The sequence below is a fragment of the Pogoniulus pusillus genome, chromosome 13 (assembly GCF_015220805.1).
Source record: "Pogoniulus pusillus isolate bPogPus1 chromosome 13, bPogPus1.pri, whole genome shotgun sequence".
Lineage (NCBI taxonomy): Eukaryota > Metazoa > Chordata > Aves > Piciformes > Lybiidae > Pogoniulus > Pogoniulus pusillus.
This window is the reverse complement of record NC_087276.1, coordinates 7612497-7633830: the sequence shown is the minus strand read 5'-3', so window position 1 is coordinate 7633830 and position 21334 is coordinate 7612497. Positions and strand designations below refer to the sequence as shown.

At 39.0% G+C, this 21334-nt stretch overlaps 1 protein-coding gene across 34 annotated transcripts in view; it reads left to right on the top strand.

Moving 5' to 3' along the window:
- The window catches only part of DLG1 (discs large MAGUK scaffold protein 1), a 196023-nt gene that overhangs the window by 156736 nt on the left and 17953 nt on the right, over positions 1-21334 (top strand). For 17 of the 34 annotated variants that reach the window (XM_064152849.1, XM_064152850.1, XM_064152857.1 and 14 more), the window contains 4 exons: positions 3186-3300; positions 10249-10425; positions 12599-12668; positions 18615-18714. In XM_064152849.1, the coding sequence (XP_064008919.1) occupies positions 3186-3300; positions 10249-10425; positions 12599-12668; positions 18615-18714 (462 nt within the window). Of the gene's footprint in view, positions 1-3185; positions 3301-10248; positions 10426-12598; positions 12669-18614; positions 18715-19395; positions 19430-21334 lie in introns of all 34 variants that reach the window. The other 17 variants (XM_064152853.1, XM_064152854.1, XM_064152866.1 and 14 more) reach the window with 1 other exon arrangement.

Sequence of the window (21334 nt, the reverse complement as noted above, 5' to 3'; positions counted from 1 at the left end):
GGGGATGGATGCTCATCCTTCGGGTACCAAACTGATAGTGCATTTTGTGATGATATCAAAAGTCCTGCTGTTGTCCTCTTCTCTCTCCAGCATGTGTTTGATTACCACTGTATCTAACACCAAGAAAACAACAAAATACTGCTTGCTTTTCACCTCCAAACCCAACGATTTTGAGATTTGTATACATTTTGTTTCTCCTAAAACCTCCTGCGAGAGGAATATAGCTCAAATTTTTAGCTTGCTCTACATCAAAGCTGCTCACCAGATCCCATCTGTACAGACTGTTTAAGCTCTTCCAAAATATGACATCTCTTGGCACCCATTCTTTATGAACACAGAGCCTTCTGAGTGCTAGCTCATTAGTTTCCTTTTTTGCTGTATTGGTATGGAAAGAGCCTCTTGTAGAGATTCTTCTTCTTAACTCCTACAGATGCCCTGTGGCTCAGTCAGTGCTTAGTTTCTGGGAGTTCTGATTTGAAATACTAAGTTACTCCAGGAAACTGTAAGAATAGGATGCTGGCCATGATACACAGGATAAAGAAGAGTTAAGCAACAGGAAGGAGCATATCCCCTGTTCTTTGCATACCACATAGGAGGAAATCTGGTTCATCCTGTAGATGACAGATGATAGTTTCTTAACAGACATTTGTGGTCTTTTCCAGTAGCTGCTACAGTGAATTGTAGACCTGTCAGTACCAAGCAGGATGTAGCACAAGAAGATGCTCAGGTTATCTGGTCTTTTCAATGCTTACTTTCCTTACACATGGGCATAAAAAGCCCACCAATCTTATGCCAGAAATCTCAGCTACCATTCATGTAGTATGCTTGAAGTGTAGAGCTTTATTTTCCAAGACACCGAAGAAACAGGTAAGAGGTATGAGAGGTCATTTCTTAGGTACAAATGAGTCAAATGAGCTGCCTTACCTAAGGCCGCACAGTGCAGCAGTAGCACAGCAGGAGCAGACTGTTCTCTTTCTGTATCCAAGTTCTTCCCCTGAGGGACATTGCTTCCTAAAAGAAGGAACTTTCTGACATACCCTTCAGGATACCATTCTGTCATCTTAAATTCTTTTGCTGCTAGCAATAGCATTGGTAGTGGTAGAAATTATGCTTCTGTCCCGTCAGCCTTACTCAGTGCTGTTAAATTACTTGATCTGGACTTTATTTGCCAAAAGGCACTTGAACTGTTTTAAAAGCTGAGATACTATCTTAAAAAGTACTAGCTTTTGGGTTTAAAGGACAAAAGTCATATTTGGGAGACTGCCATATTGTCATGATTTAGGTAGGGTTAATTTTAGTTGCTGTCACTCAAGCCTCAGACTTAACAGTAACCTGGATGAAGGAAGTGATTTAACAAAATCTGATTCACACATTATTCAGACTGAGAGAGTTGGGGCTGTTGAGTCTGGAGAGCAGAAGGCTCCGACCTTACTGTGCAAGAAAGCTGATGAGGGACTTTTTAGGGTGTCAGATAGTAGTAGGACTGGAGGAAAGGAGCAAAACTAGAAGTGGATAGATTCAGATTGGGTATCAGGAAGAAGTTTTTCACAATGAGAGTGGTGAGAAACTGGAACAGGCTGCCCAGGGAGGTGGTGGAAGCCTCACCCATGGATGTTTTCAAGGCCAGGTTGGATGTGTCTCTGAGCAACCTAATCTAGCGTGAGGTGTCCCTGCCCATGGCAGGGGGGTTGGAGCTGGATGATCATTGAGGTCCCTTCTATGATTATTTCTCTTCTTGCCTGGTTAGTCTCTAAGCCATGGTGCTCACTGATGAGTGTGTGGGGGAAAAGTGCCATGAAATAGAATATGAGAAATCATTTTTAGTTTTTAGTTGACTGTGGAAGGAAATTCAGTTTAGAGATATTTCTCAAGATGTTTGTGTTTTAGAACCCTCTCTATCCATCTTGCATTTCCTGAGTAAATTGGATGCCTGCAGGGAGTAAGGGTGAAGCTAGGAAGAGAAAGGCATTAAGCAGTCGAGCAGCTGCTTGCCGTACACACCCTGGCTCTCAGAGTGTTGACTTGTTATAATCTGGCATCACGTGTTCTCCTGGCGAAGGTGGTGGCTGCAGGACGTTTCTTTTAGCAAGGTTTTGCAAGTGGGTCTGTGGATCCTGAAGTGCAAACTGTTCGACTGAAGGGAAAACTTCCTTGTTTTGAGTTGATACTTTATGTTGACAGCATGTAAGTACCTTGCTTCAGGAGCTGTTTGTCCTGAAGAAGCTATTACTCTTTGACTGTCTTCTTTGTGGCTAAAATCAGATGCATTTGGTTTAGTTTTATTAGTACACAGTGCTGCTTAAGAACACAATCCGTTTTTCCAGGATTAACATCGTGCAGAACTCTGTAGAGGGAGTTTGAATCTCTGATGCTATTCAGAAGTGAAGGGAGATCGATGCCAGAATTCTGGATTTTGGGCTTTTTTCCCCCTTTTCTGGGCTCCCATGAGAACATTGTCTTCTTCAAATATTCTACTTGGGTATTTTGTGGATTTCCCATCTTGTATTGCTGAATTCTTTCTCTAATTCAAGGCCAGTAATTTTCAGGTATTGATACTTCTAATGCCCAATTTCTTAACATTTAAAATACTTAGTTCTTGACTGTAAAATTCTGCGTGTCAACATTTATGTTCTAAAGTCTTGGGTTTTGTCATGGGTTAAAATCTAGCTGTATCAATCTTCTTTTTACCACAAAAATGATAATTATTAGTAGAAAAATTTACCTTTATTAGAAAACAAAACCAGGTTACTGTGAATTAGAGATGAAGAGCATGAGATTTTAAAGTCTCCTGTTCTCATTTGTTTGCTGTGTCTAGTCATGATTCTGTCAAATCTTTGTTTCAGTGGATAATGACCCAGGTAAAATTTTACCATGATTTCTAATTGCATGGTAAAGTTTTGTCATGATTTCCAACTACAAGGTAAAATTTTGTCATCACTTCTAATTACAAGGTAAAATTCTATCATTGCTTCTAATTACAAGGTTAAAATTGTGTCGTTATTTCCAACTACAAGGTAAAACTTTGTCATCGTTTCTAATTACAGAGCGTAACGTCTAATAAAAACTTTGCATGTTTCCTTGCATTGGAGAAGCTGTAACTGTTTCTGCTCTGAGACTTTTAGCATTTTTCTGAGTAATTGCTGAAGTTCAGAAGAAACTAATTGCAAGGCTTCCCTTCCTTACAGAATACAGTCGTTTTGAAGCTAAAATACATGATTTACGGGAACAGATGATGAACAGTAGCATTAGTTCGGGATCAGGATCTTTGCGAACCAGCCAGAAGAGATCCCTCTATGTCAGGTAATCATTTTTTTTGTTCAGTGTGTTGCTAGTGTGTTTGTCTGCTTTCCTCCAGGCTTAGTATTTCTGTAATTGCCTTCTTAGGCACTTATTTACTCACTAGGTATAGGCTGGATATTAGGAAGAGGTTCTTCACAGAGAGAGTGATTTCCCATTGGAATGGGCTGCCCAGGGAGGTGGTGGAGGCACCATCCCTGGGGGTCTTCAAGAAAAGACTGGATGAGGCACTTAGTGCCATGGTCTAGTTGACTGGATAGGGCTGGGTGATAGGTTGGACTGGATGATCTTGGAGGTCTCTTCCAAACTGCTTGATTCTATGATTCTATGATTCTATTGCACTTCAAATTTTGATGTTTTTGAACGCAGCATGTATTAGAAGTAGAGCTTCATTTAGCTTGATTAATCTACTGCAGTTGAAAAGTAGTGACAGCCCCGAGAACCCCATATGAACCTTGAAGAGTGGTGTGATTTACTTGCTTTTTGTCCTGACTCTCAGAGAAAAAAAATAAGCATTTGTTCTTTAAGTGAGCATATAAGATGGCTTAACATCTTGCTTAGTGCAGTTTGTGTTTTTGTGACAGTAGCCTTCACATTTTCCGATCTTCAGTTCTCGAGTTCAAATTTATGCTCTGCCTATAAGCTTTAACAGATTTCCATCTTGCTTCCGTCAACTCACTTGAGTTACAGTCTCTGCTTGCATTAAGAAATCTCATTTCTATATCCAGTAGCATCTTTTACAGAACACTTTCCATGGTAACCAAAAGCAATTGCATCAAAGCAAATTACCTGAATATTTTGCATTAATTTATCCTTGTAGAACTAAACATAAAGGAAGTAAAAATACAGAAGATCATGAAGCTGTTAAGAAAATAGATGGCTTCACCATGAAATTGTGGCAAGGGGCAGCTCATTTATGTGCCAACTGACTCCTACATAAGTTGGGCAGCTCATTCGTGTGCCAACTAACTCCTACATCAGTTATGTACTATTCAAGCTTAATGTTTCAGGGATGGAATGTGGGTGAAAGGATTGCATGTTTAAAAATAAGTGGGTTTTTGGAACTCTTCAAACCAGCTCATCTCTGGGTTTAATAAAAGCCAGCAGTAGTCTCTTGACAGAGGCCAAATAAATGTAGGCAAGACTTCAGTAGTGCTGATGGTTGGGTTAAACTTGGTTTAAAATGTTGTATGAACTCACTGGCTTACCTGCTAAAATCTCCCAAGTGGAACAGATGCTGGTTTTTTTTTATTGATGCTGTTACCTATTGAGCTGTGAGAAAGGAAGCAAGTCTTGCACAAGACAGGTACCTGTGCTCAAGAAAGACTTAGTCTTTTGTAACCTCTTTCTGAAGGCTTGGGGAAAAAAGCAGGAAATCACTCATCCAGGGCTTCTCTTTTCATTGATTGTAACAGGTAGCCTCCATGCTTTGACTTATTATTTTAGTAGCACTTTCTGGTTTTACAGGGCTGATCTTGTTCTATTTTTGTGTGTGTTTTGTCTGCCATTAATATTTTGGGAGAGTCAAAATTTAAATCTCTATGGATAAATGCCTTAAACACTGAGGATAAGTGGTTGATACCTCAGTTATCCATGTCTTAGAATTTCCCCAGGTAGTTGAACACATGAATATTGGGGTGATATCTTCCTCCTTTCTGTAATCTCATCATTCATTGCTTTGGCCCTCAGCTTAATTCCAAATGGGTTTATGTTCCTTGGTTAGCTATAGCCTGATCAGGTTTTGAAGCGCTTCTGCTCACGCATTGGCCTGGTATTTAAAGCCACTGACAAGCATTTTGTGTTTATGTAGCTTTTATACTTCTGGTGAAAGTTAAATGTAAATAACTGAGATTGAGAATTTGACCTTGCCAGCTGCTGCAGAAAAACCCTACCCATCTCCAGGTTGTTGGCAGAAGCCTTGTGGAGACTGGGGATTCCCTTTCTAAGAAAGGTTTTAGAGGGTGGGTAATCAGCTTTGTTACAAGTCAGACCAAAAATCTAAGATGCAAAACATTGCTTAGGAAAAACACTTTTCCCACCTACATCTCTTAACAGAGGATACTGCTAGGGTTTCTGAGATCTACTCTTGTCATTGCACCAAAAGATGCCAAAAATGGGTAGGCAAATTGCTATACACAGGATGCCTTCACATCTGTTCTGTCTAGTTTGTGGTGTAATTTGGACCTCACTAAAGCAAGTTTTTGCGAGTCATTTCACATACTGCTAGATACTGTCAGAATTCATCCGTTACCCTGCTATGATCTTTCTGTACCAATTTTTAATTGTATTGATTCAAAGCTAATTTTAATAACTGGAGCTTATATTTTTTTCTATAATGAGTAGTTCTTAATATGCCTTAAAGGATTTGTATTATATCATCTATCACACAATTGAAAAATAAATCCAACAGATAGGTAAAAAAACTATCAAAGAGAAATACTCTAAAAATATTCAGCTGGAGGTGTCAGTCTCTTTTGAGTGATGCCCAGTGTTAGGACAAGGAACAATAGGTACAAATTGGAGCACAGGAGGTTCCAGTTCAACACAGAGAAATGCTTCTTTATGGTGATGGTGACAGAGCACTGGAGCGGGCTGCCCAGAGAGGTTGTGGAGTCTCCTCCTCTGGAGGTTGCATTTCCTGTGCAGCCTGCCCTAGGTGATTGTGCTCTGGCTGGGGGGGTTGGACTCAATGGTCTCTGTAGGTCCCTTGCAGCCCCTAAGAGTCTGTGAAATAACAAATAAAATCAGATACATCATTGTTGCTCTATAATTGAAACGTGATGTTTTTATGAGTAGTCTACCTGTAAAGAGCATTTTGGGGATATTAAAATATTAAGGAGAAGTCAGTTGTGTTTCCTGAAAATACAATTTGAAGCAAAATGAGAGCTACTTCTTCTCAAGTCTGTGTGTCAATACATTCTGCATAGAAGTGTAACAAACAGTCCTTGGAGGGCAATACAGATACAGCAGTTCAACTGCAGCTAACTCTTAATTTGCATATCTGACTTTCTCTGCTCTTTACTAATTAAGATGTACTGATTTAATGACTTTCTCTGGTTTATACTTTATATTTCTTTTGACTTTTATTCTGAGAGTAGAGAGATTGTCTCCTAAAATGTTCCCATTTTTGCATCTGCCCTGTATCTGTACACTCTCCTCCTTCATCCATAGCAAATGTTGAAAAAGGTGAGATACTTCAGTATCTCTATGCTATCAAGTTTCTATAATAATAAGTTGACAGAGTAAATTTATTCTGTATTTTATCTCATCTTGAATGCCAAATCTCAGTCTGTGAGATGCTCCTAGAATTCAGAATTGACAATTGCTTTTGCCTCTCTGCACTTTTCCTGATCAGCATGATACATATCAAATTCAAACAATGGTGCTGATTTCTGCTTGAAGCAGAGTGGAAAAGGGTTGCATCTCTAAGTGGAAGAAATGTAACAGCTTTCAAATCATGAGGAAATTTGACCTATACCCTTTGAAAAATGAGATCTGGCATTTGTACCAGGTGTGAAAAGTGTAATTGCCTGCAGGAGTTTGATTGAGCCATTCCTGTGTTATTCTGTTAGTTAAAACATCCAGTTTAAAATAGGATTCCCAGAAGTTCAGAGGGGAGAAGAGCCCTTCCTTTATAAGATTACCTCAGTTCTCAAGCAGTAAGATTAATTCCTGTTTCATTAAATGAGAGATGGAGATGCTTCTGCTGCAGGAATTTCTGATTGCTTTATTCATCAAGAACACCCTAAAATAAGAAATGCTTCAGTAAAATTTAATCAACAGCCTATGATAGTGAAAGCAATGTTTGTAGCCAAGTAAGAAGCCATTTTGGCATATTTGGCACTGTTATCAGAGCCATTAAATATCAGGTTTTGAAGCATAAACACTCACAAAACATGGAATTTAAATTCACTTTCTGTAGGTTTGTAAATGGAGGAACTACATTGCCTTTTTTTATTTCTGTTTGGTTGCTGAGTGATACAAGGTGAAATAAAAGGAAGGACTTGGTGCTCTCTTTGCAGAATAGCTTTTAAGACTTCTTATTTAAATTGAAGTAGAACTTGGAGGAAGTATCACTGAACTCTCTTCAAAGCAATAGTTGATTTGGACTATATATAATAATTATGATATATATTATATATGTATTATAATAATATATATAATTATATATAACAATACATATCATACATGTTATATTGGAATGGCCTACCCAGGGTGGTGGTGGAGCTGCCATCCCTGGAGGTGTTCAAGGAAAGACTGGATGAGGCACTTGGTGCATGGTCTAGTTGGTTGGATAGGGCTGGGTGCTAGGTTGGACTGGAGGATCTTGGAGGTCTCTTCCAGCCTGGTTGATTCTATTTTTTATATATATATATATATATACACACACATGTCTTATAATAAATAAGACTTTTCATTTAAATTGAAGTAGAACTTGGAGGAAGTATCACTGAACTCTCTTCAAAGCAGTAATTGATTTGGAATGCCAAATTTATTTTCAGTTTATGCTTGTAACTTCTGTGAAAGAAATACATACATGGCATTATAAATCTGTGATATGTTCTCTTTACAGGGAGTTGCTAAAAGCTGTCTTTTCTGTACCAGTCCATAGATAAATATGTCATCTTGGCTGTGAAATGAGTTCCCATTTGATGGCTTGCCAGGCATACAGAAAAAGCCATGTTAATCCGTTGGACTCAAAAGAGATTCATGTTAATTCTGTTTGCTTTTTGGCTCATTTCTTTGGTTGTTATCATCTCTTGGGGTTCATAGAATTGGAACTATATAATTTTGTCACTACCATGCAATACTTTGATTTATCTTCTAAACCTAAATCTTATCTGCTTCCACTTTTTTCCTCCAGTGAAATTATTTTTCTTGACATTTCCTCACCAGAGGGGAAAAAATATTTAATGAAGCTGCCTTTCATTGTGCAAAACCTACTCAGTGTAATTGTTTGTCTGTTTTGAAGTGTGTTAATGGTTATGTTTTTCTCCAGTTGTGCTTCCATTTAATCCTTATGTATTTTATTTATGTATTCCATGTATTTTTCCATGATTTTTTCATGCAAGTTTATACTCAGCCAAATCTTAGATGTTAAAAGTAGTGCTGGTAGAGATCATTGCTTGAATACTAACAAGAATTCTCAGGAAACGATGCAGTTAATGAATTCAGTGAAAATGTAGACAACTCAGAACTGCATTTAAAAATACATAATGAATGATTTGCCATCTATTTTGAGATAGGAAATTATATTTGTCCAGATTGCTCTTGAACAAAGATATGCAGAATTAATCTAGAGGAATAATTAGTGGGTGTGTATAGTTTTCTTATCTGCAGTATTTCAGCAGTTTCAAAGGAAAACAAAGGTTTCTCATTTTTTTAAATAATCAGAATATCTCAAGTATACTGTGGACTTAAACTAAAAAATCCTACAGTGAACATTGCACTACTTAAGGATGGTGAATATCTCCTTCTCTGGAGACATTCAAAACTCACCTGGATGTGTTCCTGTGTGATCTGCTTTAGGTAATCCTGCTCTGGCAGGGGAGTTGGTCTCCATGAGTTTTTGAGGTCACTTCCAACCCCTCATATTCTGTGATTCTGTCACTTTTCAACCTCCATAGACTTACAAAAACAGAACATGTTGAAAATAATACGTGTTTAAATGTAGGGCTTTGTGTATCATGAGAGTAAGTATTTTAAAGCCATTTTAAAGCTTCTGCCCTGTTCTAGAAAACATTATTAAAAGCATTAGGGATTTATGGAAAGTGTTTGATAATTTCTTATGGCTCAAGAAAGGTATGGTGCCTCAACGTGGATTTTAAAGTAGACCTCATGCTAAAGATAATTGATGTGACAGAAGATTTTGAGTTTGTTTCCCTGAAAGCAGTTTGCCACTGATTACAAATAAACACAGTTCAGACTGGAAGAAATGTTCTCAGTGCATAAGGAAGACAAAGTTCACAAAGCTAAAACAAGTTTGGGTGCAAACAGTTATCAATTAGAGGTCACAGAATCATAGAATAGGTTCATCACCACAAGGATCATCTAGTTCCAACCCCCCTGCCAAGGCTTATCCTACATCAGGCTGGCCACAGCCTCATCCATCCTGGCCTTAAACAGCCCTCTGAGCATCCTACTGGCCATTCTCTAGACACACTCCAGCATCTCCACATCCTTTTTGTAATAGGGGCTCCAGAACTGGATGCAGTACTCCAGGTGGGGTCTCAGCAGAGCAGAGTAGAGGAGAGGAGAATCACCTCCCTCAACCTGCTGGCCACACTTCTGATGCAGCCCAGGATCTGGTTGGCCTTACGTGAGACAGAAAACAATCTGAGACATTAAAAACCTAGCAGAGATAAGTGCATAAGACTTGTGTTTGGGATGAAGAAGTGAATTTGGACGAGACAAAGGACTTGACTGTAAATCATTACCTTGTAATCTATTGATGCTACTGTGTGTTGGATTTGCTATGAAGTCTCTAAAAAAGTATCATTTAGGAAGCGCATCACTGACAAACATAGGAGCTTATAGATAAGATGAAGTTGAAGGTTTTTTGGCAGTGCTTTAAGTACTTGCTTAACTTCTTTTATCCTAGGCTGATATAGAATATGCTCTGTGCAGAGTACTCATAGACTTGTAAGAGGTATCTTCAGTGGACTTTTTAGAAAGCACTGAATTTCTGCTCTGGACTGAGTTTATTCCCACTACTTAAAACTTAGAAGTGTGCATGGATACTACACTACATATTCTGTGTGTATGTGAGAGCGCATTCAGTGTCTTGTAAGGATGATATAATCATTGACTTGATGATCTATGAGGTCTCTTCCAACCTTGATGATACTGTGATACTGTGATTTGCAAAAGGCACAGGCATGTTTCGTGCTGTTGGTGCTCCTCTAGTGCTTTCTTCTTGTATGCTTCATTGTTTTTTTCATTCCAATGCAGAGCTCTCTTTGACTATGACAAGACTAAAGATAGTGGCCTTCCAAGTCAAGGGCTGAACTTCAAATTTGGCGATATTCTCCACGTCATTAATGCCTCTGATGACGAATGGTGGCAAGCACGGCAGGTAACTCCAGATGGAGAAAGTGATGAAATCGGAGTTATCCCAAGCAAACGCAGGTATGTCATATCTTACTGATTTTAAAATGCCTGATATTAATTGTGGGATATGATTCAATTAATTCATGCTTTGTTTTTTGTGGTTAGTTCTGCACATCGCTTTGTTTGGTTCAGGTTTGGTGTTTGTTGGTTGGTTGTGGGCTTTTTTTAGTTAAAATAAGTTCTCTCTAGTGGGGTTTTCAACTAAGTGAGTGAGAAGTGTGTTAAAATCCAATTTGACCTTGTGTGCTGGAGTTGATAAAGCTGATCCAAGTCCCCTTTCCTGTTTGCACTGTAAGCAAGTTATGGATTGAATATTACCATTTGGTTTACTAACATTATACCAATTGCTCATGAAAAACTGCAAAGTGAATTTTATTCAGATTGTGACACCACCATAAATTCTTTCTACTCAAAACCTGATATATGGCAATTCTGTCTTTGGTGGCCAAAGTAAACAGAGCTGAGTTGTTTGCTGTCATGCTGGAGATCTAAAGAAGAGATCAGGTGCTCTGCATCTTCATATCTCCTATCAACTCATAACTGAGGATGTTCACTTCCTAAGTCAGGTTTTCTCTGGGCACCCTCTGGATTTAGTGAACTTGTATAAGCACAAAGTACTCCAATACTCACAGTTCATCACTTGGGAAATTAGGCTTTACTTTTTTGCTTGCCATTAGCAGGTGTGATGGTTTGAGAGTTACCCACCCCTCTCCACTCTCGTGAAATCACCCAGACTAGAATCAGCTGAATGGAAGTTAAAGAATGAAGCTTTGCATTCACAGCTTAGCACAATATACAAGCAGCTAGATACAAATATATACATCTGTATACAGAAATATACAAGTCAAAAGTAATAGAGAAACACAACAGCCCTCCCAGAAACCAGAGTCCCCAGGAGGGGCTCCCAACTGCCCTTCCACCTTCTTTCCACCCTGCGCTCTTATCCCAGAATCTGCCTTACGTGTAAGGAGAGCTGCAAGGATCAGCGTGGGAGGTTAGAAGCAGAATCAGTTGGGTTGCCCAGCAAAGGCCCAGGGAGAAAGCTCAGGCACCGACTGTGAGAGAGACACACACTCTGTCTTATCTGTGTTTTGTGTTCTTGTTTTTATACATCTCAGCAAGCCTCTGAGTGAAGTAGACATCACCACTGTTTCCTTTTCATAGCCTGTAATCTAATTTTTCTCTTTAAAATATTTCAATTAGCCTCAAAGTAGCACAACATAACACAACAAACAATGGAGCAGCAACTATTTGAAAACCAATTAAAAAAAATTAGTGGCAGAATGATTAATTGGGTTACATAGATCCAGGCAGAGCAGCAAAAAGCCTGGGGAGAAAAACAATGACACTGACTCTGACAGATAGAGACACTGTCTTACCTATGTTTGTGTCCTTGTTCTTACACATCTCAGTGAACCTCTGAGTGAAGTAGACATCACCATGGTTTTCTTTTCACAGCCTGTAATCTTATTTTTGTCTTTAGAATATTCCTGTTGGCCTCAAACCAGTGCAGCAGGCTTCTCTTTTTTCAACAGTAAATGTCTGTGCCATTGTGCTAGTTTGAAGCTAGCTAGAATGTTTTGGTGAGAAGAATTAGATTCCAGGCTGTGAAAAGGAAACAATGGTGATGTCTGCTTCACTCATAGGCTTGCTGAGATACGTAAGAACAAGATCATAAATATAGATAACAGAGTCACTCTCTGGGTGGTGTAGGCTGCACTTCTCTCTCTAACCCAATCTGCCATCTGTGTGACTAATCCATCTGTTTCCTAACCCCCCTGGATGACCCTCGAAACTACCTTAAACATAAGGCAAGATCTAGGGTAAGGTAGAGGGGTGGAAAGAAGGTGGAAGGGTAGTTGAGAGCCCCTCCTGGAGACTCTGGTTTCTGGGAGGGGAGTTGTGTTTCTGTATTACTTTTTAATTTATATAGTTCTGTATATATTGTAAATGCCTACTTGTATATTGTACTAAGCTGTAAATATAAAGCTTCATTCCATTTCCAGAGCCACTGAGTTTAGTCTGATTTTCCAAAGGGGGGGGTGGGGGTGGGGGTGGGGGTGGGAGGAAGGTAACACCGAAACCATCACAGCTATGAAAGGTACAGGCAGATACTTACGCAGTACCAAGTGGTTACTTGAAGTTCTTGATTTTTGCTGATTTACCATTTTTGCTTATGTTTTTGTGGTAGAGTTGAGAAAAAGGAACGAGCCCGCTTAAAGACAGTGAAATTCAATTCCAAAACAAGAGGAGATAAAGGGGTGAGTTAATGAAGTGCTAATTACACCTGCCGTTGTCAAGGGTAACATTTTTCAGTGTTTTTTTGTGTGCAGACTCAGGTTTTAATGAACAAATTAAATTGTCAAGTAGAAAGTAATTTTAAGCACCAAAGCAAACTTTTAATTGCCAAGACCTTGCAAATTGTTTAAAGAATAACCCTAGAGTTACATATTGTCATTAATACTCGAGTGTGATAGCAGATACAACTGCTAATCAAGCATTGAACAGTTCCATTTCTAATAGCTCTGCTTATCAGGCAGTTTAGTCCTTTGGTGTGGACTTTATACCTGGACTCCCCTTTGGGAAGGGGCCTACTACCAATTAAAAAGAAACCAAACAAATCCTTAGTTCTTTAATACTTCTTCTATATGCATCTGGGAAACAAGGAACTAAAGCTCGACAGAGTCCTTGTGATGAAATGAGGTTCTGTGATGTACACAGGCACACAACAGAAAGTAACTTCTTTGTAACAATTATGGATGTATGACCTTAAAAGAACTTTGTGCAAGGGCATAGGCCAACAAATACACAAGGCTAGTGCCATTGTTGACCAGAATGTCTCCATCTATGAGGAGAGGCTGAGGGAGCTGGGGGTGTGCAGCCTGGAGAAGAGGAGGCTCAGGGGGGACTTCACTGCTCTCTACAACTACCTGAAGGGAGGTTGTAGCCTGATGGGGGTTCATCTCTTCTCCCAGGCAACCAGCAACAGAACAGGGGGACACAGTCTCAAGTTGTGCTGAGGGAGGTCTAAGCTGGATGTTAGGAGGAGGTTGTTAGCAGAGAGAGTGATTGGCATTGGAATGGGCTGCCCAGGGAGGTGGTGGAGTCTTTGTGCCTGAAAGTGTTGAAGAAAAGCCTGGCTGAGGCACTTAGTGCCATGGTCTAGTTGACTGAATAAGGCTGGGTACTAGGTTGGACTGGATGAGCTTGGAAGTCTCTTCCAACCTGGCTGATTCTGTGATCTCATAGCTGTTTTTTCTGACTGACCTTCTCTTTTGATGAAAACATGAATGCTCAAATCATATAAAATGGCCAATGTAGATGGACAACTTAAGAAAAAAACCCACAAATACTCCTCATTTTAATGAGGAACTGCAATCCCTTGGTGCAGTTCTCTGCACTATATTCAATCCATTCCAGCACATGATGGGAATGAGTGGTGAGAAGGCAGTGCAGCTACTTCAGTACTAATAAGAAAGTTGATAGCTGAAGTTATAGCAATTTTATAATGCCAGTTTTATTTTTTATTTTGAGGGTGAGGCCCTTTTTTTTTTCCCCCAATATTTTGATCATTTGGAAATTTGGGAAACACCTTTTACAGCCTTACAGATTACAACTGTAATATTTATCTAGTAATTTGAAGGCTTAGGTGTGTGCATTTTAAATGTAAGAGCCTTCAAAAGTAATAATAAATTTGATATGTTTAAAAGTCTGAAAAATGCCTGAAGCTCTTGAGGAAGCTATTTCTTAAGTAGAGGCTGTTTTTAATAGCACTAATGAATTCTGTAATGTTAGCCATGATTGGAAATGATAAAGATTCCTCTGAGTCATTGATTTCTTGAAGTCATTCACTTGAGCTACAATGTTTGCACGATTTCAGAAATCACATGTATAAAATATTAAGTCCTACAGGACTTTATACTTCTGTACAGACAATCAAGTCCCTATGTACACATCTCTGCTACAAAGCAGAGGTTTCAGTTTATTAATGAAGGATCACAGAAGGAAGATCACAATATAACAGGATGTCAGGGGTTGGAAGGGACCCAAGGAGATCATCCAGTCCAACCCCCCTGCCAGAGTAGGACAATACTATCTAACACAGATCACAGAGGAACACATCCAAGTAGGCCTTGTAAGTCTCAAGATGAAGGAGAGACCCCACAGCCTCTCTAGGGAACCTATTCCAGTGCTCTGTGATCCTTACAGTAAAGAAGTTCCCCCTTGTGTTGAAACGAAACCTCTTTTGCTGCGACTTACACCCACTGCTCCTTGTCCTGTCACAGATCAGAGCCTGTCTCCCCCCTCCTGGCAGCCTTCAGTCACTTATAAACATTTATCAAATCCCCTCTCAGTCTTTTCTTTTCCAGACTAAAAAGTCCCATGTCTCTCAGCCTCTCCTCAGAAGCCATGCCCTCCAGTCCCCTCATCATCCTCATAGCTCTCTGCTGGATTCTATGGAAAAAGAACCTTCCCCCTCCCCCCCCCAGTAAATATTTGTTAAAAATAAATCATTATTTCTCTTTATTTTCTGATGAACAATTATGTTACTGCCTTGAGGATTCATGAGGTTTGTGAGGGGATTTCAGTTTTGGTGCATTCAGATTCTGGTGTTGCAATAATTGGTTGTCAGCCGATGTGATAATTCTTTCATGCGATCATTTTTCCAATTAGAGTTCACTTTATAGAAGCTGCACCGAGAAAACAGCTTAAAAGCTTCATTTTAGTTGTTATGATTTCAGTTTGTTTTTCAAATGTTACCATGTGCTTTGAAAGAGAATTGCATGGTTTTGTCGACCAAAAAACTGCGGAGAGCGTATTAACGGTGCGCAAAGCAGCGCACAGTCCCTGTGTGCTGGCACAGCATCAAAGATTTGCATGGAATACTGAGTGGAAAAGCAACTACGCTTGCCATTGATACAGAACTGCAGTTCTTGTTCTTCAGTAACATTTCATTTTTGCAAACATGCTTACACTGCTCACAACCTTTTCCTTCAGCTGTCAGTGTTTTAACATTATGGTTTCTCCTTAAAGTATTCCTCCTGTACTTGTCATTGATGACATTTTCCCCCAGTGTGTTTCCTGCACCATACCTGTCCTCGTGGACTGTGTGCCTTGTTGTGTCTGTATCTGGTAACTCTTCATGGATATGTTGAAATATCGACTTAGTACCTCAAAATTTCTACATTAAAACCTTGAAGAGCAATCCAAGTGATGGCAAACACTAAAATCCACATTCCTTTCATTTTATTTTAAAGATCTGGACAACAAATTGTTAATTCCCTCCCCTCCTTGTTTTTTTACTGTCATATACACATTTATCTCACTTTCTGTATTGCTTCTGTTTTAATACATTCCTGCTTATATGATTTTTAGTGGGCTTACCAAAAAATTAATGCAGTTACTATGCATTTGCAACTAATAAGCCATTCTCTCTAGCTTTTATAATCGTGGTATCTTTTAAGAGTAATCTTTTGGCTAATCTGTTATGCAAAATTGCTATAATATTACTTTTGTTTTCTCTTTTTTTTTTTGGCTATGGAACTGACTCTGACCATTCTACATGCAGAACATTAAATTTACTGTTAGTTCAGTAGGAGATGAAAATTATGGTTAGGAAATGTTTTCAACAGTGAAGTGAGCAAGCCTGTTATGTTTTATGAAGTACAATAAATCAGCTGCTCCTTTTAACTTAATGGTACAAATTGCACAGTCTCACCACCTCAGTTAAGCTGCACTGCTTTAGCTTTGTTACATTTATTTCCCCTCTTCTTTTTTGCTCAAACTCTGAATGGAGTTTTCCACTTTTTTTAAAAATCACATTACAATATTTTTCAGTATACTTAGCAAAAATCTCCTCTGGGCATATTTCTTTGTTGCCCTTATTGTGCAGATCACATTAACCTTTCTGATTATGGGAAATCAATCAGAAGGACTTGTTGACTTCAGATTGGGAAGGTCAGGAGGGCCATAACCTAAGATCATGTCAGGCTAAGTATGGTTCCTGAGAGCATATGATTGGCTTGAAACCAGTTGTTTTGTCCATATGTCAGGATGATAATTTAATAATTCTTACAGCAGAATGACAGTTTTAGTGAAACACAGATGCAGCCAATTAAAGGTTTTATGGATTTCCTACTTAACACAGTATTGCTGTTTCCAGAGCTCAATGTCACTGATTGTGCTCCTGTGGTGCCATGTGCCTCCTTAACACCTGCTAGCTTTGAGTAAATATTTTGAAACAATAGTAATGAAAATAGCACTGAGTCTTTCAGTTAGCTGGTATTGCTAAGCAAGTCTGTATTAAAACAGATGGCTAAGAAGGGTTGCAAATGACATAGGAAGGTGCAGCTTTTATGCTACTCTGTAGGCATTCTCTTTAAGAAAGTAAAATGCTAGTTTTGTAGTTGTACCAAAGACGTTGGCTCACCATTTGATATAACTTTGTGCTATGTGACCCCTAGTTGTTACTCCCTTTCATTCCATACTTAGTGCTGGTATTAAAGATACTATGTTATATGCACATATAGTAGAGGAGTCAAAGTGGTCCAGGCTGGAATCATCGTATCACAGAACTTTAAAGGTTGGAAAGTACCTCCAGAGTTCATTGAGTCCAACCTCCCTACCAAGGTAGTATCACCTAGAACCTCCAAAGGTTCTAGTAGAGGAAGATGAGCTCACACTGATTGAAGATAGACAGTCACTTTTAAATTGACCTTAAGTGTATAAATTGGAGGGGAAATGAATTTTTTTTAATGGTTTTGTGGCAGTTTTGTTACATCCTGCTGCACGTGGGCTCTGCTTGGCTTCCAAATAAACAATCCCCTGCAGCATAGAGTCTCAAAACCAAGCTAAGGATTTTCATTTTGCTGTCCTTTCCTGTAATAGTGACTGCAAACCCAATGACAAAGATGTGGCAAATTTCATGCCTTGCCATAACTGGTCACTTATGCCTGAAAATGGGAAGAAATCTCAGCTGACTTCAGGTTAGCTGTATTAGTTATAGATCTGGGCATTACTTCAGTAAAGATGTTAGTTATTTCTACTTTGAGTTTCTTTATTGGCTTGCAACAGTAAATGAAGGTGCTGTAATAATGTCATGTCTTCAACAGAAGATATCACATGTATTGCTAAATTTTTGTCTTAATAGTTGTATATGAAGGAAAATCCACTTAGACAAGGAGCACAGCAATAGCTCAGATGTGTGTATGTTTGTGTAGGTAACTAGAAACCTTTCCAGCAACCGAGATGCAGAAATTCTTTACAACACAAGCAGTCAATGTCAAAAGCTGCTGAACATGATTCTTGGTCAGACAGGGCTTTTCGCATAGCCCTTCTCTCTATCTGTACCCTTGTAAATGTAATTGTCACAGTAAACATTGAAGTTGTCACAGAAAACACAATTAAATTACTTTGTATCTTTAGAAAGTCAATCTTGGTATCGGGATACAGACTTGGAGTGAAGTCACTTCTTGGCAGGAGTTGCAGTTGGGAAAGAGTGCAACAAATACAGTGTAGGGTTGGGTTGTTTCGGTTTGCTTTTTATTGTTTGGATACCTTAGATACATTTTTGGGTGTTTTTTCCCCCCCTATTTCACTGTTACTTAGTTTTATTGTAAGAGCATTTGTACAATGCCAGCTTTTAACTTTCATTTGTCTTTATTGTGTAGGTTATTTAGCAGTTGTCACCAAAGTGCAGTTTTGCCTTTGTAAATGGAGCACAGTTTTGCCTTTGTAAATGGGTGGCACTAGCAAATAACTTCAGATGTGCTACTGTGATGTCAGCTGTTTGCAAAAGCAGGTGTGAAACATCAGTGTTTTTTTAAGTACTTGAACCTTTAAATTAGATAATAACAGTGATTTAATTGAGTTCATGATTTGATTCGTTATGGTTTGGCCATCTCTCGGCAGCTTAGTTTTCACATCTCTTTGCACTCCCAGCAAGCCTAAATTTGTCAAGCACAAGTCAAGTTATGCTGGATGAAGCAGCCTGCTAGTTCTCTCAGTAGTAGCATGTGAAATGCAGAGGGTGTGAGCAAAGCCAGGACCCCATCGTTATTTTGAATGAGCTGAGAAGATAGTGTTAAACTGAAATGTGCGCTGCATAATGTGGTTATAGGAGTCAGCTTCCACAAAGCTGCTGGTCTGGGCCTTTGTTCACACAGACATTAGACATCCTTTGTTTTGCCCCTCCTTCTCTTCTTCAGCAGTCATTCAATGACAAGCGTAAAAAGAACCTCTTTTCCCGAAAATTTCCCTTCTACAAGAACAAGGACCAGAGTGAGCAGGAAACCAGTGATATTGACCGTAAGTATGTGGCACTTGATGGAGAGCAAAACCACACCTAGAAGGGCCTGCTAGATTGCAGTAGGGTGTTACCATGGAGACAGTTTCATGAGCTGCAACAGGCTAAGGAGCTTGATTCAGGTGCCAGGGACAAAATCAATCAAAATCACTCATTTGCTGCTCAAGTAGAATTTAACCCAAGAGGATCCCAGTTGGAATAAGCTGGGTTACACCATTTTGAATTGGAGCTAACAGCCTTCTAACACTGTCAGTGATGGGTCCTCATTTCCAACTTGGAGGAGAGGGCACAGCAGCAAGTGAAGTGCAGTGGTGCTAACCAGCTTCTTGAGTCAGTCCCTTTAAACCGATTTCCTTCAGAATCATTCATTCTGGTTCGGTTTTCCTAACGAAGAGAGGCCACTTCCATTTCCATCGTTGGTGCCAGCACTGGAAGAGAAGTGTGTTCCAAAAAGCTGTTACATAGGCTTGCAAATTCAGACCAAATCTGCTACAAACTGCATTCCCTGATTTGCATCACCGATGACACTTGATGTGCCAGCCAGCTCAAATCCCGAAGCCTTATCTTCTCCTGTGATGTTCTGGGAACTGTCTCCTGTCGTAGCGCCAATATTATATATAACTGACAATTATTTTCTTTGTGATTGTCTTTTTATTGCTTGCCCTCTGGGGACTACTCTGCAGGAGGTCCCTGACGACATGGGATCAAAAGGCCTGAGTAAGTGATCAAAATACTCCCAAGTTATTTTAACCTCCATCTGAAAAATTACTACTTTTAAATATTTTTTTAACAGATCTCTTTTGAGATTGGTGCTCTACTGGCATAAGGAGGTTGTCCCAAAACATATTCCTTGAGCTTTTTCTAGTTTGTGAGGTTCCAAGGTGGTTTTTTGCTTTCAGGAACATGTTACTTTAATTCCATTTGATTATCACACCAGATTTCTTTGTTGTTTAGTGGTCTCTCAGTGCTTATTTGTTTGTCCTTAATAGTACTGTGGTTTTAAATTTGGTGATTTGATTTTTTTTTTTAATGCCACTTTTATCTTTGTCTCTGTGTTTTGATTTATTTAAAAATAACCTATGGCTTTTTGCAGTAACAGTCCAACCATTGTCTTAATACTTTTTAACTAGTTATAGTTTTCAGTCCTTTCTCTAGGTGACCTGACACATACAGCTACTTTGCTTAACAAATGTCATGAGAGTTTTTCTGTCTGACTGACTTCGACTCTTATGATGCTTTCAGTGGAGGGGTAGCTAATAGAGGAGGCATAAAACATTTGTTGTCTTTCTTGGAGAAATGTTGACTAGTGAGATTCAAAAGTTACTGAATGCTCTTTAACAGATCTGATTGTGTAGAGACACCATCACTGGACTGAAAAAGGAGGCCTTGCTTTAATCACCTTGTTTAACACATCCATTGTGTGTTTATGGAATTGCAGTATTGGTCACTGAAGATATATAACTAAAGGTCATTTAGAAATAAAGAATTTCTTCCCAGGACATAATTTGGCCTCAGTTAAGAAATAATTCTAGTATCTATTTCATTCTCATTCCTGACATGAGCAGCTTCAAGGCAATTCCTGGTCTAGAGCAGAAGACCTTAGCAACTTCTATGGCCTCCTGATTTAGAGCAGATCATGAGCAGCCTTTCTGGCCTAATAATCATGCCCATTTTAATCTGGTCCAGGCATGTCACCAGGTGATTCTTTTATGATAACAAATGATACCTAACCTGATTTTCAGCACAATCAGGTGTTTTTGAACTGCCTCAACCACACTTAATGAAAGCTGTGTTACTTGGGCTCTGCAAGACTGCTGTTCTTGCTGGCATTTTAAGGCTTGGCATTTCTACCAATTGTGCCTAAGTGGACCAAATGTCACTTTTATTCTCAGCTGACAGTGTCTCCCCTTCCTGTTCTGCCATGAAGCTTTTAAATATCACTGCTTTTGCAAGGCAAGAAATTAAAATGGAATTAGATCCAAACTGTTGATACTCACACCTATTAGGAAGTATTTGTTTGTTCTCCTTTCACAGGAATAAAATGATGAGGGAGTTCAGTCTAGCCAGAGGTTTGTGGTTTCAAGATACTGGTTAATGTTATTAATAAATATTACACATATATATGTTGACTAACTTTTAAATGTTTATTAATCACTGTAAGCCTACTTGCTTCACAGCTGTATTCTTACCTTTAGAGTCCCCTTTTCCCCTTCTCTTCAATCTTGTAGAGGAGGAACTGCAGTGAATTTAATGTTTTATAAAGGCTGCTCATGACAACAGTATGTATTAGCACATACACACAGGCACATCATTTCACATGAGTGGAATTTGCATAGGTCAAACATCAACTCTTTGTGCAGGCTTCACCTGTGAATGTTTGGTTTTCATTATATGAAGACATTTATTGGGTGGCATGAAAACTTTGACATCAAAGCTCATGAGACGTGGGATTTTCAGGTAGCAGTAGTTTGATACCTGAAATTCTTCAATTGCATTAATTCTTATCCTAAGCAAAAAAAAGCAAATATAAACATCTTGTAGCTACTTAATTGTTTTGGTTACTATGCTAAAAAGTAAGTATAAACATCTTGTAGCTACTTGTTTTGGTTACTATGCTAAAAA